General features: G+C 36.6%; 1 protein-coding gene across 2 annotated transcripts in view; it reads right to left on the bottom strand.

The window, feature by feature from the left end:
• Nucleotides 1-544: 544 nt before the first annotated feature.
• Nucleotides 545-19,256, bottom strand: part of LOC139722866 (uncharacterized) — a 61,380-nt gene continuing 42,668 nt past the window's right edge. For both annotated transcript variants that reach the window (XM_071634148.1, XM_071634147.1), the window contains exon 4: nt 545-949. In XM_071634148.1, the coding sequence (XP_071490249.1) occupies nt 795-949 (155 nt within the window). In that variant the 3' untranslated portion in view covers nt 545-794. The remainder of the gene's footprint in view (nt 950-19,256) is intronic.

Here is a 19,256-nt window from a genome sequence, read left to right as displayed (position 1 = left end):
GCGTATAAATTTGCATTCACATTATAAGTTACCGGAACACAATGCCGCGGCATTTCACCGTAAATGTGAACGCACCTCCTGTATGTCAGCCGGTGGGCTGACTACATGACAAGATTCCAAATGTTTTGACAGAAAGAATGACAGCGTGCTTCATATAGACTAGGGTGCAAACCATGAAGCAACCACAAAATGCCTGAAATTGCCAGTGAATCATTGTGGTCAAAGGGGATTGGTAGGAGAGCATTTTATGCAGCCTTTGAAAACATCAGACCAAAATAGCCTTTACATCAGAGAAAGTGAGCATTGAAAAAAAAAATGAATGTATAATTTGAGGATTTTTTTTCCTCACATCTTGATCTCTTTTGCCATCTAAGAGGTATAAGTATCCTGTCATCCTTTTTTTTTTTCAAGATTAAAATTATTACCAAAAATATCAAGTATCAAAATCATAGTGTTTCAAAAATACTTTTATCAGCCCATAACCAATTTACTAATATACCAAAATGGGTTCAAAAATATCATTTAAAATGATGAATTACCCATGAGACAGCACTCTTATTTCGTGCATATCCTTGGCAAACTTGGGATTGCCTTCAAGGAATACAGTATCAATGCATGGTAAAATGTTACGTTAAGATATTCATTTAATCTATGGTGTCGTAAAACAAAGTATACTGTTGTGACCATTTCAATGAACGCATACCTCCTTTTTTTTTACACAACCGCTGCGATGTATGCTTTGCATTACGTCTTCATACCACCATGAATTCTGCATCAGAGCAGTACTAAGAATTTCATGCGAATGACCCATCAATACTCTGTGTGTTTGTTGTTTGCCTTTTTTTTTTTTTTTTCCACACACTCACCCTACTTCTCTGTGCCTGAAACTTGGTTGAAGCTCTCAGCAGCTCTCTGGCAAAATACTCATCTTGCTCCTCTGCTCCCTGCCCTGTTCACATTGCAAGGATAAAAGGAAATAAAAAATATGAAAGTCAAAGGGGTTTTATAATTAACAATTTGGTGAATATCTTTATGGCTTCAGATACAATTGGTAAAATCAACAACAACACAGAGTAATAAGTTATCAATAAATTCATACATAAATGCATGATAGAAATTCAAGTACTAGTTATCAATAAATTCATATGTGTTTATACAAAGAAATGGCTATCCCATGTATTAAGCAAGGTTGTATCAGCATGCCCTTCACATCTGTGTGGGGATTTCAGCAGTTATTACAATGTGTTGATTGCATTAATACTGCATAAAAGGCATAAATCTCAGCCGTGCTCATGTAATAGGGAATGACACGACAATTTCGGTGCAAATTGCACAAATAGTTTGTACTTTTAAATTACATAAAGTAAAACATTTCTTAAAGAATAAGTAGTATGGATATATCCTGAAAAAAATGTCAATTCCAAAGGAATACATGTTAAATGTAATATTGCCCATTGAGATAAGACAGAGAAATTAGATAAGAAACAAAATAGGACATAATTCGGCTTTATGCTGAACTTGGTTAGTTGAAAAGCAATGCTGTGGTATTTTTGTTGGCATTCATTGTCCTATAAACTAGCATATAATGGCATTATCAAGTAGTCTCATTCGGTATCTACAGCTACTGACGAGTTTAAAGGACAAGTTCACCTTGATACACATGTGGATTGAATGAAAGCAGCAACGCTAGTAGAACACGCAGTACAAGTTTGAGGAAAAACAAAAAAAAATCCATTCACAAGTTGTAAACTTTTAACGTTTCTGCACAGTCACTGCTGGATGAGAAGACTATTGCGCCTACTACCTATACAAATGTAATAATGATAATTTAGCTAGTTTTTATATAGTGTATACAACTGTACATTTACAGTTTATGAAGTAACATACATAAAATCATTTAAGTGTAATTAGTGAATTGCCCCAAAATTCAATTTTTGAAAAAAGTATGTTCCCTTGACTTTTTACCAACATACAACGTACAATTGTATGTTGATACAGGTAATATTATTCCCCTACACGTGTACATTGTACCTTCTGAAAGAGGGAAGTGAAATGTTCTTTTATAATGCAAGAAAAGTAAACTTATGCCGAATTTTCTATATATTTTCTGTATAATATTCTACGCATGTGACATTACAGACTGGTATAGTCTTTTCATCCAATTGGTGACAATGAAACTTTAAAAATTCATAACTTTTGAACAGATTGTCCGATTTTCCTCATACTTTCACCGAATGTGTTCTACAATATTGCTGCATTCTCTCAATTTGTGTATTACGGTGACTTGTCCTTTAATTTTATGTCTTGCGACAGGTATCAAGTCACGACTCAAGCAGTGAACAGTGGAAAGCATGCAGCTGGCATTAATCTCTACATTTAATTCAATCCGGCTCGCAACGCCCACATGTTTTCTCATATATGGGACTATTATGGTATTTCACACAACCGGGTACAGATGTGCCCATTGTAATAGCACACATCACAAGGGCCTGTGATGAGAACAACTGTCAGGTAAATGATGTAACCTTAATTTCTCATTGGTATCTAAATGGGGCAAAAAAAAAAAAAAAAAAAAAAAAAATCACTACAAAATGTAAATACTGTACATAAGACTGAGAAACAAAAATAAACAAGTATATGTGCTTATACACTGTAGCATGCACCAAAATGCTGAAAATACAGAAATGATGCATATTGCAACATATCACATATTTTTCCCTCTCCTTTTGCCTCCATACCCTTCTTTGTCCATGTCAAGCCATGCAGGACTACAGATGAATATCAATGTGTCTTGATAATGCATGCATGATCTTGATGCTTCCTACTTTGTTTGTTTGTTGTTTTTTTTTACAGTCAAATCCATTCTTTTTTAAATCCTTTTTCCCCTAATCATAACCATCAATTCAATATCTTTATTTTTCCGATTGTATATTTATACAAAGTGAAAAAAAATCAAGTGAACTCAGAATACTTAAATGTATCCCCCCTATACCTCTCAACTCCTATCTTTATTTTGAAGTAATAAACTGAAGTGACTGTAGCATCATTTCCTTGAGGACAAAAGAAGAAAAAAAAAACACCAACACAGGATTATAATCTTGCTAATGATTTTGATAACTTGTACACTAAGTTGATCATAGTAACTTTATGTTTGCCCTGTAACTATCTATACACTGTACATATGCATACCTGCCAACATTTCAAGATGAAATATCTTATTCGTGGATTGCAAAAATCTTATTTTATATGCACACTGAAGTTAAAAATCTTATTTTCAGTCAAATCTTCAGAAAATACACATAAAGGTATATCTAAAATATTTTTTAAAAATCTGATTTCTCTGACAGAATATCTGATTTTGCTATTTTTAACGTAAAAAATCTTACTGAATCTGATAAAATCTTACTAGTTGGCAAGTATGTAATTATATGCTGGTCTGAAAAGTTGATTATTCTCTTTCTGTGATGGCTCAAATGATTTTTTTTTTTTTTTTCATGACAACACAAACTGGAAACTGTGCAATATTTGTAGCATCATAAATTCAACTTTCGCAATAACCACAAACAGGCACTCAGGAAATTCCTCTTTCCGTTTTTTGTCACTGACTGATGCATATACGGTGAAATTTGATCATTCAAACGTATAATTATCTCTCATCAAAGTTAAAAAAGGGATACCTTGCCAAAAATACAAGGAAAAGCCATCAAGCATGACATTGTAAATATTATAGCTCTTTATACAGTTTTGCCATGTCTAAACAATGATGCAAGTAGGCCCTATGCGTTTGAAACTCAACGCATTCTTCAATTTTGGTACACAGTCAAAAAAAATGTGAGGCACTCCCCTCAATTTTGGTGGTCTTAGATGTGATACAATGGGGCTTTCTGTCAGAAGCATCTTGGAATGGAAAGCAGTGTGCCTTGAAGGGTATGCATTCTGGAGGACACTAAAGGTCCCGTTTACCATTGACAGCAGTGATTTAAAAAATGTTCAAGTTACCACATTTGATGAATATGTGTAGGTCTGTTGTATCACAAAACATCCTACCATATAACATTTCTGAAATAAAGCCTAAAATATGAGGAAATATCAGTATTTTTCTCATTAAACCATAACTGTAGACGATTAAAAACATTTTTATATTAACTATTGTTCACATTTATGGTGTATTTAACAATACTTAACATCGACTATATGTGACCCTGCACCTCAAAACAAACAAGAAGTCGTCAGATATGAATTTTTAGTTAAGACCATATTCTGAAAGAGCAGACTTTAAGCTTTAAAGTGATGTATAACTCAAATCAAATGGACTCTCCTATCCTATCTAAATATTGGAAAGAAAGCACAAACTCAGTAAAAGTGTGAACTGAGAAAAGAGGCTCTGAAGTACAGTGTCTATTCAAGCACTTAATCTTTACCAAACCGTGCTGGCTGTGCGATGAATGGGACAAAAAACAGGAAGTAAACCACCAGAGTAACAGCAATGAAGAGATAATCAGATTAAACTGAAATTAAACATGCCTCATTAACACATTCTGTCCATAATCAATGCCAACTTTCAAGGCAGTAGCACTACCCTTTCAAAAGTTATTAGAGTTGAAAATTAAGAGTGTGGGCAAGGTTTTTCAGAAATGAAAAAGGGATTCTAAAGACACACATAATCACACTATTCTACCAAAAATGTTCGAGATAAACTGCTAAAAAACACACTTTCCTGCCCGTTTTATGATACCAAATTTTAGCATAATGTACAAGAAGACCCGCTCTTTCAGAAAATATGAAAAAGTCAAGTTCGGCTAGGTTGACCCATTTCACTGGAATATTTTTAGTCCTCACGTAAAATCAGTGTGTGCGACTTTATGTTCGTTTTGAGGTGCACGGTCACATATGTTAAAAAACATACGATTATATATTAAAATTTCTACCGTGGTTGTTTCTATCCCAAACTCACATTTTAGAACTATTTTAAAGCTCTAATGTTGGGTTTTTGTTTCATCTGCAAATGGTAAGTTATGCCTTTAATACCAGGGAACGAGGTATAAAATCACTGGTTACCCTGGCGATGCATCAGCATTATTAAGTTTGAATAAAATCAGAATTTAAGTATAAGAGGGTCACCTTGAATGCATGAAATTATTCAACTGATTTCAGCAAAGCCCTCGTACTTGAAGTGACCATGTCATCACTTTGTAATCCATTCATAATCCATAATTTGCTACTTTACATGCAAGTGTAAAATAGATTTTTTTTTTTTTTTTTTTTTTGCTTAAAAACTGTATCAAGGAAACCATTTCTTGTCCTGCTGGTGGTCAAATTAACATGCCATCTTCACTATCATTAGCGTGGGAGTGATCAAAATATGAGTCAGCAATAATACATACTACTGTGTACATGAAGCAAATGATGATTATTACGATGCAGCCTTACAGATATGCAACCAGCATGTTAACTGATGATATAAATCCACCAGTGAGGTAGCTCTTATTAATGCATTTGAATAAAGCCCAACACCATCCCACAATCAGCATGACTTCATATGGAGTAAAACCAGTCTTTTCCCTATTAATCCATCATTTTTTATTAATCTTCCAGAACTTTGTTTCTTCACTCTTAGAAAACTTTTTTCTCTTTTTTTTTATCTAGTGCAATTTTCATTTTCATATCATAGTCATTGCACTCAAAACAGTCCTTTAATAAACTGCATTTTGCTTTACTGTACGGTATCCAAAATCATCGCATCGGTACACATTGCCCTGTAAGTTCCTGTTTAAAGGGATCGTACAGTTTTGGTTCAGACCAAATTTCAGGTTTCGAACATATTTCGGTGAGATAATGAGAAACGTCTTATAAAATATGAAAGAGCATGTAATTCAACTTTTATTTGATAAAAATTGGTTTTGAAATGGCTGAGATATCCAAAAAGAGCGATTCTAATAAAGTGTGGGACCCACACTTAATCACGATCGCTTCGTTTTACTTTGTTTTTGGATGTTTCTGTCATTCCAAACCCGATTTTCATCAAATAAACTGTGAATTCCTCTTAAGATGGTATGCTCTGTACTATATCATAAGTGTTTTCTTGGTATCTCGCAAAAAGTTAAAAGCCCAATTCTCATCTCCACCAATACTGTACTATCCCTTTAAACGAATTAGCGTGCTGTTAACTTTAATTTTCAGAGGTGTTTCTTCCATTATAAATTCACTCTCACACATCACTATTATGAATTGTACACATACATTTATAAAAAACAAAACGAAAAAACAGCACTCACTCAATGCACAATAATTGTCTGGCATGCATCCAACCATGTGAAAATTAGATACACCACACAAATGCATGTACATGTATAAAAAAAGATGGCCAAATTGGCAGGTTGGCTTGGGAATTTACGTATCAATTATCTGCATGAATGGACATAAATTGATGCCCACTTTACTGCCTGTTTTACTATGATATGTATATCAAACTGACTGCGCATCAATGCCAGTGGAGTGTGTGCATCTATTACACTGTACCTAGTGATGTAAGCAGTCAATCTCGCAGGCTTTTAGAGTTAGAGAGCATATTATGCAAATGGGATGGAAAATGGCTCATGCGGTGAGATCATGGGGTGGAAAAGCTTGCCAGATAACCAAGGAGGCAAAGTTTCATTCATTCGTTTGTTTTTTTCTTCCATTTACAGGAGAGTCTGCACCGCGCTGTGTTGGCTTGCAGCCACCGTTTCTGAATCTCCTTCTGTTGTCCCATTCTGCTCTACAGAGGGCTCACTTCAACAATCTGTACAGTGGGATATTGATACAAGTGACAATGCAAGTCAGGTGTTTTTCTCATCACATCCATCTCACAGTATTTCTTCCTATCACACATAGTTTCATCTCTCTATCTCCCTCCCTCCACTCTTTCGCAATTACCCCTATTTGTCTTCCGCCGGCCATACTTCGTTTGAAGTTCTTGCCCTCAAATGACAAAAGACAAATGATCACTTTGTTACCACTGTGTGGTGCCTAAATGCAACAGATGTTACCATAACGTAAAGCCCATGCACTGTACACAACTTACAATTTGTATACCAGTATTAAAACCCACGAGCAACTTCAATATTTTCATATTTGTTTAAGACCAACATGCGGTTGCAACCTAACATGACTGCTTTTTGTCCCATTCGAGTATTGATGGCACTTTTCATCACAATACTATACATATTACCGTAAAATGTCATACATGTATGACAACAGATCTTTGAAAGACAAAAGTTATCAGATAACTTATATGCAATAGCTCAAAAACTGACAAATCAGAAAGTGGAAAGTGAATATATCACTAAGGAAGTTTCCTTGCAGTATGTTGCTTCACATGCCATGTTCGTAAACAAGACTCAATCAAAGGGTTGCCTGATTTGCATATAAACACGCAACCACGCACAAATCGATTGACAAATCACAATGTACCAGGGTACATTGAGCATGTCACACGCAATTCTGTTCCTCACACATAGAGAGCTCTTTAAACGGTTGCATGGTGACTGAATTGCAGAGTTCCACAGGGACTTTTTAAGGAAATTCTGATTTTCTGCCAAGGTTTCATCTTCAAAAACTCATGCCTCAACTTTTTTTCTTTGTTTTTTCAGTCCATGTTGTGTACGTTCACAACTAAGTCTAGAATCAGTCCAGTGTTATGTACGGTCCCCCGCCCCCCCCCCCCCCCCAAAAAAAAAAATATATATATATATATATTTAATTTCTTATACTATATTATATCATATTAATGTATTATATTGGCATAAGTTCAAATAGAGTGCTTGTTTGAAGCAATTTGGGCAAAGTTATCTCTCAGAGAAGTGTTCTCAAAGATCATACTCTATTTGGGGGTAATGCACATTGGAAACACAAAATAACTTGACATCCCTATAATTGACCAGTTTACCTTGGAAATGCCCAGCTACGACGTAGCTCTATCATAAAATTCACATCACAGTAAAGCTTGCAATTTTCTCTGCAAGTTTGCTGCATCGCATTTTTGGCATGAACACTTCTATAAAATGTTTAAAATGACTCTCAAAAATAGTATGTTTTCCAAAACCCCTCATGTGTCGCGGTCTCAGAATAATGTGGCATACAGGGAGTTTTATACATTGGCATTATATATAGTGTTAAATGTCCTCATAATGAACAAAGGTGGTGATCAGCCATATGAGGTTGTATGAAGACTTTTATCACCAATGCAATCTCATTAACTTGAGTTATTTGTGATTAAAAGCTTCTAAAAAACACAGAAAATAATAAGAAAATACAGGATATTTTTAATCATAACTTCTAGAATATTCTTTGTTGTGTTACAAGTGAGGTATTACTGGAAAGGCTTAATTTCACTCTGATGATGAACTTACTAAAAGAAATGTTTAAAAATGGCACTTAGATCATTTTGCAATAAAACTCTTCATAATTATGCAAACATCAAAAAGATTTAGAATGATATCCCAATTTGAAAGTGGCATGTTGTGATGCACGATACATGTACACTTTAATGTAATTCTTTCAGCACTATGTTAACTCTTTGTGTGAAAGGAAAGCAATTCATCATACAAAGCTACACAGATTCAGTGCCTTGCCCCCTGTTCAGACGCAAGCCAGTTTATACCAAAACTCAATATTAAAAGAAACGAAATATAAAGAATCATCGTATAGCTGACAGACCGTTCAGACACTAATTTCGATCGTTCTGGAAAAAAACGTCGTACAGATGTGCAGTTTCTCACTGCACATGTTGTTATGGTTATGAGTGACAGGTAGAAGGTCACCTTCCGTGCTCGCTCCCATTAAGCCCCGCCCTGTTATACCTTTCTATGGTCACCATACGTTCAGACGCACAATGGACACGATAGAATGCTGATTCATTATCGAGTTCTAGTTCGAAACGTTGTTTCATTATACATCGTTTCGTTAGCTAGCCTTCAGATGTATAAATTTATCGTATAGCTATACCGTTTTGGTATAGCTATACAGTTCTAGTCCATTTTTTTTTTTTTGCGTCTGAACACCCTGTATATTCACAAGGAAAACAACAGCCATCTTTCCCTCAATGTGGGTCATAGGTAATGTTTTTTTTTTAAATAAACACGAAACCAGGCAATATAAACATGAACTCATACAAAACAGAAGGTTCCAGGAATTTTAAATGCTTGAGGATACCAAACCAAGCTACTTAAACTCTTTGCTAGTGATTGCTGTCATTAAAGGGTGTGTACAGTTCTGGTCGAGGTGAAGATTTAGCTTTTGACGTTTTGTGAGATATTCAAAAACCACTCTATGAGATGTCAAAGAGCATGCAGTTTTAAGGGGTATCAAAAGTTTATTCGATGAAAATCGGTTTTGAAATGGCTGAGATATCCAAAAACAAGGTGAAACAAAGAGATACTAATAAAGTTGGGGCATGTCGCCTTTTATTATTAGCACTTTTTTGGATATCTCAGCCATTTGAAAACCAATTTTCATCAAATAAACGTTGAATCCTTCTTTAAATTACATGCTCTTTCATATTGCATACGAGGCTTTTCATTATCTCACTTAGGAATGTTCAAAACATGAATCCCTACCTCAACCAGTACTGTACAGTCCCTTTAAAACCATTGATCTCTGTTAGCCCAAAGCTTCACTTTCCTTGATCATGTTTAGGTTGATAATAATACTTGTCGGTCATGCACTCGTTTCATTTTCACTCAGTTTTTGATGGATAGCTTTCTCCAGCTATACCTGGGGACATTTCTCTTAAAGATAATAAAAAGTTTTGGTACCTCAAAAGTGTCCTTGAATTCCCTTGCCTTAGTTTGTGTTTCAGGTTAAAGTACCTTTCATATAACTAACACTGTGAGACTTACTCGCCCCAAAGTGCTCTCACGTCTTAGTAATCATGCAATTAACTGCGACCAGCAGCCCCATACGCATAGCGACCAGCAGTCCCATACGCATAGCGTAATCGGGCTTCGCATTGTAGCATTCAGGATCATGACAGATTTAGTATCGCAGGGTAAATGTCAGCTTCAAATCCCATAAATTCTTCAATTTGAAGACTTACCAATTAAAGTTGAAGTATTGAAAACAGGCTTCGGGCAACGTTTGGTTCTGCCTATAGTCCCTTTCTGTTCGAATTGATGACTGAATGTGACTCGGTCGACAGGACCTTAGGAGAGCTACATACAGTACACTGAATACTACAGCCAGTGCCTGCGAACACATCATATGCAGTCCGCACACAAATTTCAAATCCATGAACGGATAAGATGTTTGTGTGCGCATGCGCTGGCCATAGTATCCAGTGTACAGTGTATGTAGCTCTCCCAAGGTCCTCTCGACCGAGTCACATTCAGTCATCAATTCGAACAGAAAGGGACTATTGGCAGAACCAAACGTTGTTCGAAGCCTGTTTTCAATACTTCAACTTAATTGGTAAGTCTTCAAATCGAAGAAATTTTTGGATTTTAAGTTGACATTTACCCGCGATACTAAATCTGTCATGATCCTGAATGCTACAATGCGAAGCCCCATTATGCTCTGCGTATGGGGCTGCTGGTCGCAGTTAGCTATGCGTACAATGGGCTGCACGCTGCTGGTCGCAGTCAGTGGTTTCGTACAATATTTATCGACGCTGGTCAGCGTCGGCTCTGGTACGAAACCATTATTGCATGATTACTAAGACATGAGAGCACTTTGGGGCGAGTAATTCTCACAGACAACGTACTTTAACCCGAAACACAAACCAAGACAAGGAAATTCAGGGAAGCTTTTGAGGTACCAAAACTTTTTATTATCTTTAAAGGGATGGTGTAGTTTGTTGAGATAGGAATTCAGGTTTTAACTTTTTGCGAGATAATTAGAGACTACTTAAATATGAAATATTAAAGAGCATACAATTCTAAGAGGAATTCAAAGTTTATTTGATGGCAATTGGTTCTGAAATGTCTGAGGTAATCCAAAAACCAAGTAAAACATACTGGTCCTAATAACAGACTGTGGGTCCCACTTGTTATTAGGACCATTTTGTTATTTGGATATCTCAGGCATTTCAAAACTGATTTCCATCAAATAAACTTTGAAATCCTCTTTAGAATTGTATGTTCTTAGATATTTAATGTATAAAGTGGTTTTCAAATGACCACCCCCAACTACATCATCCCTTTAAATACAGAAATAGAATGAAATATGATCCAGCATTATGAAAGCCACACAAGCAACAAACTTACATTGGCAAAATTGATCAAACGACTTATTCTGTTTTGCTTTCGTTCTATCATTTATATCAGCAGAAAATAAAATTGAGTCAAAGATAATAACAAGGAGTTTGCCTGCCACAGATTTTGGAGCTCTGCTACACTTGTGATGGGGTTATGGGGATGTACAATAGACTATAAAGTAACTATGTCGTTCTATAACCTGCATGCTTGCATGTGGCCACACATTGAAAAACATGAGACCAACAACTCGAATTCTCATTAATGAGAGGTGAGAAAGTACACATCTAACAAAACAAAACAAAACAAAACAATGCAAAACACAAACGATCAACAGCATTTCACAATAACTAGAATTTGGAGTCAATGCCCTGAAAATCCCCAGCAACGATTTTCAGGCTTTGGTATCGATTTGTCTTTAACGAGCGCATCAAATTCTAGAAGCTTTCCAATGATAAAGCGATACTGTCATTTCATGTCTTAACATCCATCATGGAAGTGATTAGAAAAACGGCTGTCAGACAAAAACAGGTTTGAGAAAATCGCCTACCTAGTATGAAGGAAAATTATGTTACGTAAACAAGCACAGAACACAGCTGGAAACATCAAAGTTTGTTTTAACCATCATTTTCTTAGTGTCTTTCAGTACCTTTTTGTATCTCGCATTACAAGCCTGCCTAAACAACATTATCCCTTCAATCTGTGTACAATGCCACCTAGACTGTATATTGTCATCAAGTGCGTCATATAATGCATTATGTACTGACATACAGCCTGATATCTACCTCCAGTAACCATCCCTTTACTGCAAAAATACACTTAAAAATGGGACATTTCATAAATAGATGCAGTACATAAATGCATTTCAGATTCTCATATAGTACACACAGTTTTACACATGAACATGTTTGCTGCACATAAAATTATCTCTACTTACTTCAGTTTGAACACACATAAAATGCCTACAAAAGCATACAATAACTCAATTATTATTGTACACAATCCAAGCTTGTTAATCCTGCACACAAGAGTCAAAACTGATGTTTCCAACTCACATACATTGTAGACAGCATTTAGTTGTTAGTGTCTATTGGCTGCTTCTATCCCAACAGAACCATGTAGAATTATTGCTAACGTGGCCTGCGTAGGGTTCCTCAGTCAGTAATACATGTACGCAGTGGCGCAACTAGATCATTGCAACTGTAATTGGCTACGTGACACATAACTAAAAACAAAACAAAAATGAGGGCGGGGGGGGGGGGGGGGGGGGGAAGAGGGGGGAGTGTTCTGTAGGACCTCCGTAGACAGAATACAATGCACAATAAAGGCTCAACCGTTTAGGTCACTTCCTTAGCCTATGGTGTACGTGGCTGCCCCATTTAGCTCACCACGTCACTTCATATCCTTTTCTCTCTCTTATCTCCCCCCCCCCCCCCCCTCCTCTCTCACACCCACACCTTTTCTCTTTCTCTTTTTCACTGTTGCAAAGTGACACTGAAACGGTAAATATCTAACTATACAGAGAAAAGCTGAGGATATGAGACAAAAAAGTAGTAGACTGACTACATATTGTATGAAAACGAAATATAATATGCTTAAAAGAATACACTAGAAGTTGAGGACAGTGACTCGTTTTGTCAGACACAATCCTTTGGGAGTGAGAACCGAGACACATCTATTAATTATGTGGTGATAGTCTTATTCAAGACTGTGTAAACATTTTTCCCCAACTGCAGAGATGTTTTATAGGCCATGATATCATCGACTACACATATCAAAAATGAGAAAACTGTGAATGACACTACGGTATTAACCTGATACCATCTCACTGGGCCCTAAAGAATGGCACTTCAGTCTGAATGCTACTGAAATGCATTTCAGGAAAAAAAAAGGGAAGAAAAAACACAATTGGAGAAAAATTATAAAAGTATTGCACTGAAAATCTACAGAGCAGCCATTCCATGTAACTAGACACCAGGACCTTAAAATTTCAAGTTCAAGCAATTAAGAAAGAGCATTCATATTTGGGTAGGTATATGATCAAAGGGTGTAAATCTAATTTTTTACTGCTTTTCACTTCCTAACAGCCGAGTTACACCTCCCAGAACAAAGATCACATTTGCTACAAAAATGATGCCTCTTTGGTACTTTTTTTGATTTCACTATTTAAGGCATGTTCTATTATTTATAGATTCATAATTTTTTGATGCAAGGTCTTATTGTATACCCATTTTACCATATCAAGTTGTTTTTTTCATTTATATGTAATGGGTTTGGCAATATTTTCGATTGAAAACACCCTCGAAATGTGTAACGCGAGTCACAAAAATAAGTCTAAATTTTAGATTGCTTAAAAAGTAGTAGACTGTATGAATTCTAGCTGATGAATAATGAGGATCTAAGAGTCCTCAGTCATACCAGAAAATAAGGTTTCCATTTGTAAACCCCTTCATTGTAAAAAACACCAGAACATTTGTGTCACGCGAGTCACGCAAGGATTTCTTAGGGTCGTCACGCGAGTCACAGTTTACAAGTTTGAGAAAATTAAAGACCAGAATGACTGAGATTTTAAAAAATAAATTCTGCCCTGCAACTAAATCATGTAATATGTTTAATTTTCCCAGTAAAAGTAAGTTTTTTATGTTAATTGGCAAATAAGTAGTGTTATAATGAGTAATGAAAAGCTAATTGGATTGTCAGCTTTCGTCTGGTTGGTCAGTAGAAAAACTGGTAGGAGGTGGGTGGCCTCCTCATCAACAAAAAAGTAAAATGCATCAGGAACTCTTCATGAAAATTACATCTACTTGTACTGTATGTCAGCTCCACTTCTGTGAAGTTCTTAAAACATTGCTTCATAAAGTGGCAACAATCAGCAAGTTACATTGTATGAAGATGACAAGAAATGGCTTCAAATCTTCCCTCAGATTTTGCTGTACTCCATATTGGCTTCGCTGAGAATCATTCATGCTCCAGTAAAGATAAAGTCCAATCTGCCATTTGGAATCAGGTGCAAATAGCTCTCTACATATACATCAATCATGTGACCCCAGGAGAAAATTATTACAAGTCATCATCAATGATGAGGCCTACAGTATTATGTTGTAGACTGTAGATTTTTTGGATTAACTTCTTTAAGTGGTCAGCAGTGAAGTGCGTTAGTCAAAATATGGTTATATGGTCCTGCAAGCCAATTCAAAATAGATTTGTTATCAGTGCCCTACCTATGCTGAATGGAGAAACACAACATTGACCTACAATGTAGTGTGGTATTTCAGCACTACAAGTCAAGGGAAAGATCTAGTTGAGTGGAGCAAGCCTGAAGCGACAGAGCTGCGGCTATGTGAAAAATCAAATCTTGTGCTCTATCTCCACTGCTGAGGAATTTTGTCTTGCTGTAATTCTTTAAACTCTTCCTACAACTTTCATCACAATCGAAGGGAAGTTGAAGATCGTTCTGAGGGTTTGTACCTGCCTGTTATCTTTGGAATATAGCTGCACCACATAACTTAATCATCCCTTCGATATATCACCTTCAAAAAGTGAATATCTTGTCGCAAAAAGGTTCACTTCTCAGAGAAGCAGTGGTGATCTATCCAATAATGGCCATAATGATGGAGGAAATGAGGATACCATTGGGCCTGCAATTGGCTGATGGTGGCAACTGCCTTCAGCAGAAAGCATCCCGCTGCATCTCTGGCACAAGCCTCCTAAGTGGTCAGAAGTGACAATTACTTTAAGTCACCTAGAGAAAAGGGGAATACATTCCACTGGCTGTATAAAAGAGCCATGGCAGCCTGAATCTGACATCTAATGCAAATTATGGCAGCCATATCTTGTCAACAATAGGAGACTTTAAATGAATGAAAAGATTGAGTCTTAAAAATAAAAATGAAATGGCCCCAACAAACTAGGCATGAAAACTGTCTCCACGAAGCAGTGACAAACTTTTTCAAACTACAGAAGACACTTTGGCAAAGAAAACTTAATAAAGTATATACTGTATCATGTAGTTTGCTATGATTAAATAAGCAAAACATGGTGATCATTCTTCACATCAGACTCAGTAATGGTAGATAAAGAAAAAGAGTATCAGTATGTGTGAACATTATCTATTATAAGAAGTGAGGATTCTTTGTGCATCAAAATAACTTTGTTTCAAAAGGAGCTTAAGTGGATTCATATAAATCCATAAGCAAATATGCAAGCTAACCTAAAGAAAGTTTATTTGAATAGAACACTAGTTGATACAATTATAGTAAATAAGAGAGAAAAAGAAAATTCATTGAAAAAGAATGATTTCCCAGAACTCTTGATTTGACAAGGAAAAAAAAAGAGGTTCAAGTTAATTTTTTGCTGGATGTTTTATGCATTAAATGTGCTATGAGCTCCCATGATTCCATCAGAGATTGGAGTTAGATGATTTCTTTGTTTTAAAGATATGTGTGATGAAACTAATCATAAGTAACATGTTAGGTTAAACATTTGGCTCATTTTACTCTAATAAAACTATTACATTAGGCTCAACTTTTGGTCCTGAATGATACTCGTCACGCGAGTCACACCCATGTGTCACGCGAGTCACATTTTTTATATGCCATCTGAGTTCCAAGGAAAAGTCAAGGCCTGATAAAATTTTTACTATTTATCGCTTAATGTCTCAAAATTGAATGCAGAAAATTCTGTGTACATAGGACAAGTACTTTCTTACGAAAATTCATTTACGTACAGTAAGGTCAGAAATCTTCAATAGTGTCGCGTCACGCGAGTCACAACAAAAAAAGTCAAGTATCTCTTACTAGAATGACTTCACATCAAAAATTTCTATGAACCAATGTGAAGGGTCCATACCTTGATTGAAATATATAAACTAAACAGGTCTGCAAAATAGATTTTTCAAGTATTAAACCATAACAAGTCAAAATTTTGTATAAATGTCACGCGAGTCACAATGGAATGGCTGAGAGGTAGATTATACTCACAGTGAAAATGTGACATTACATTGATTAGTGATGCTCCGGGCATAAATTGAACCTGGTATCAGAGCAGCTCCTCAACGACAAAAACAAAAATCCCTTTGAGCAAAACACAAAAACAATGTCTTGTCGTATTTTTTTTTTTATAACAAATCCTCCAAGGCAATGAATACTGAATGGGCCTACAGGAGTATATCAATGAATCCATGATCAAATTTGAAATGATGAATAAAATAAGCCAAGGACTGGAAACTAATCTTTGCAAGGTAATATCCTCCACTATAAAGGAGACAAGGTGGATATGACAAATACGGATAATTTAAAAGCAACCCCCCCCCCCCCCAAAAAAAAAAAAAAAAAACTAGAAATGTCGCTAAGGCGACTGCTATGCCTCCGCCATAATGCATGATTCTCCTAATAGGTCTATAGTACATGTGGACAATGTATAATTACATTTTCACAATACTGGCAAAATATTGAAATTACATGTTTGTCACAAATGTGTTGAATGTTCACCTTCCTTTACCTAGGTTTAATTAGATGAATAGGAGAGCATGTATTTGGGGATTCAAGGACTTTAACTTGACTTTGACCCATTCATAAGTGTATGAATACTGTAATTTTCAAGGTATGGAGAAAAAGTGTAATTTCTGTAATGAAAAGTACACTGTTACCATTTTCTTTTGGCCTTTAACCCTAAAATTCATAGGATAATCACTGTCAGGCAGAACATGCATAAATATGTAGTAAGTTTCAAGATAACTTGAGCAACTTCTGAGATATGGAGGAAAAAGTTAGTTCAGCACTTTCCCTTGATCTTTGACCTTTTGACCTTTGAAGCAAATCCCCCCCCAAAAAAAAAAGAGAAAAAGAAAATTTCCACATAATCTAGGTTATACATGCATACACCAAGTGCAAAAAAAAAAAATGGCATTACATAAATACATATGTATGAGGGAAATAGTAAAAATTTGAAGTGTTGCACTTGACCTTTGACCCCTGACCTTTGACCCTATGAACCCTAGATTATCTAGATGATAACTGCCAGTCAGTACATGTACATATACTATGTTCCATGAAGATACCTTGAACAATTTCCAAGGTACAGAGAAAAAAAGCGAAGTTTTAATATTTTAACTTGACCTTTTGACCTTTGACCTTTGACCTCATGACCCAAAACTTTCACCAGGGAATCTTAATTGGGTAATACATGTATACACTAAGTTTCAAGAAAATATCTTCCGGCATTGCATAGATATGGAGGAAATAGTGAAATTTTACGTATTTGACCTTGACCTTTTGACCTTTGACCTCGACCATGTGCACCCAAAAGTTGATAGGCACAACTTCACCCCCTAATACACATACATGCCAAGTTTCATTAGGATACCTTAAAAGGTTTTGATAGTTACCCTGTCCACAAAATTTATTACGGACGGACGGAAGGACGGACGGACAGACGGAAGGACGGACGGACGGACGGAAGGACGGACGGACGGACGGACAACCCGAAAACATAATGCCTCCGGCACCACTTTGTGGCGGAGGCATAAAAATTACATCCATTTATGTGATAATCTTACAAATATCTTCAAAAATATCTCTTGTTATGTAACAAGTACAGTATTGCTAAAAACGTTTCACTTTCACTATTTGATGATGACCTGGAATACTTGAATAACTTTAATAATAAAATGGCATTAACCTGTATGCATTTTGCAGTCAAGCTCTTCATACTTACATTCTCCATAAAATCATTTCCAACATCTTCACTGATACCACATATAAACCTTATTGAGTAGACAGTTACACAGACTTTATTATATTGTGAATCCCTGTATCTTCTGGATAGATACAGATAATGTATGTTTCATATAAAATTGCAGTCATTTCATATTCTTTTTATCATATGAAGTTGACACATACCACATGGTATGCATATTACATACAATGTACATGTAGACATGGAAGTTACTTCAAATTGACACAAAACAACAACAACAACAACAACAATGTCACCAAACATGTCAAAATAGCAACAACAAAAACAACAACAAAAAGGAAACAAGCAAGCCATAGGAGACTGGGGCATTGGACTGGGACCTTACCTGGGGCCACCAGGGCGTGGCTCTTAGACCGCCCCCTCGGTCTCCCTTCTATCTTCAGCCGCTGCATTGTCTGAAGTGCCTCCCTCCCCAAAAAGTAGGCGTGGTCCTATGGGTGGGGCACTTCACAGGTTTTGGGCATCTCTAGCTCTGTTCTGTGCAAGCTTCAGCATTGTTTCCCAAAAATAGCAGATTCAAATCTCCTCCTTTGCACGATAAGTTTTAATTACAAGGAGGTACAACTTGTAGTTGACAGTTGCTGCCATAAGATAAGTGTTGTAGCAAGATCCTCTGTGTTGTCCTTGAAGCATAAAACGTCTGTTGAGTCTAGTATTCTGCAAATGTTGCTGCGCAAATCCCAAGTAATATCCTGTATGTATCCTTGCCAGATACTTTGTCGTGGACAGAGGGGTAACTCTTGTCAACTCGATGCTAATCACACAAGTCACACCTGTGTATCCACCACTACTAACAGGAAGGATTTCGTGATAATTAAAGTAGAGAAGACCATACGCTCAACTGAAGAGGCTGCACTCAGTGAAGTCCCCAAAGCTCCCACTGTATGGCTTTATACTCAGCCAACTCAAAGCGACACGAGACACCACGATCCACCATAAATGCGTACGTCAAACAGCCAAGCTGAGCGCTGATGACTTGCACCAACGAAGCATCATCGCTTCCGAGCAAGCTAGGAATGCTGGTAGGAACATGCTGTATGTCTGAATCCCACCGATTAAAGCGACACAAGATGTATGCACAGTGTCATAGATCCAGGCGGAGAGCCAATTTGCGGGGGGAAAACAAGAGATTCTCTCAAATATATCCGGGGGGGGGGGGGGGGGGGGGGGAAGAGGCGCTGGAGTAACTCCGACTAGTTCTCTCTCAGTAATTCCTATGTCACCACGTGACCACAAAAGCTTGCAACTTCGGGGCCGACCCAGAAAATTTCC

The sequence above is a fragment of the Diadema antillarum genome, unplaced genomic scaffold, assembly GCF_040938485.1.
Source record: "Diadema antillarum isolate AM-2024a unplaced genomic scaffold, OU_Dant_1.0 scf00000174, whole genome shotgun sequence".
NCBI classification, from domain to species: Eukaryota; Metazoa; Echinodermata; class Echinoidea; order Diadematoida; family Diadematidae; genus Diadema; species Diadema antillarum.
Note: the sequence above shows the minus strand (reverse complement) of the source record. Positions and strands in the feature narration are given on the sequence as shown.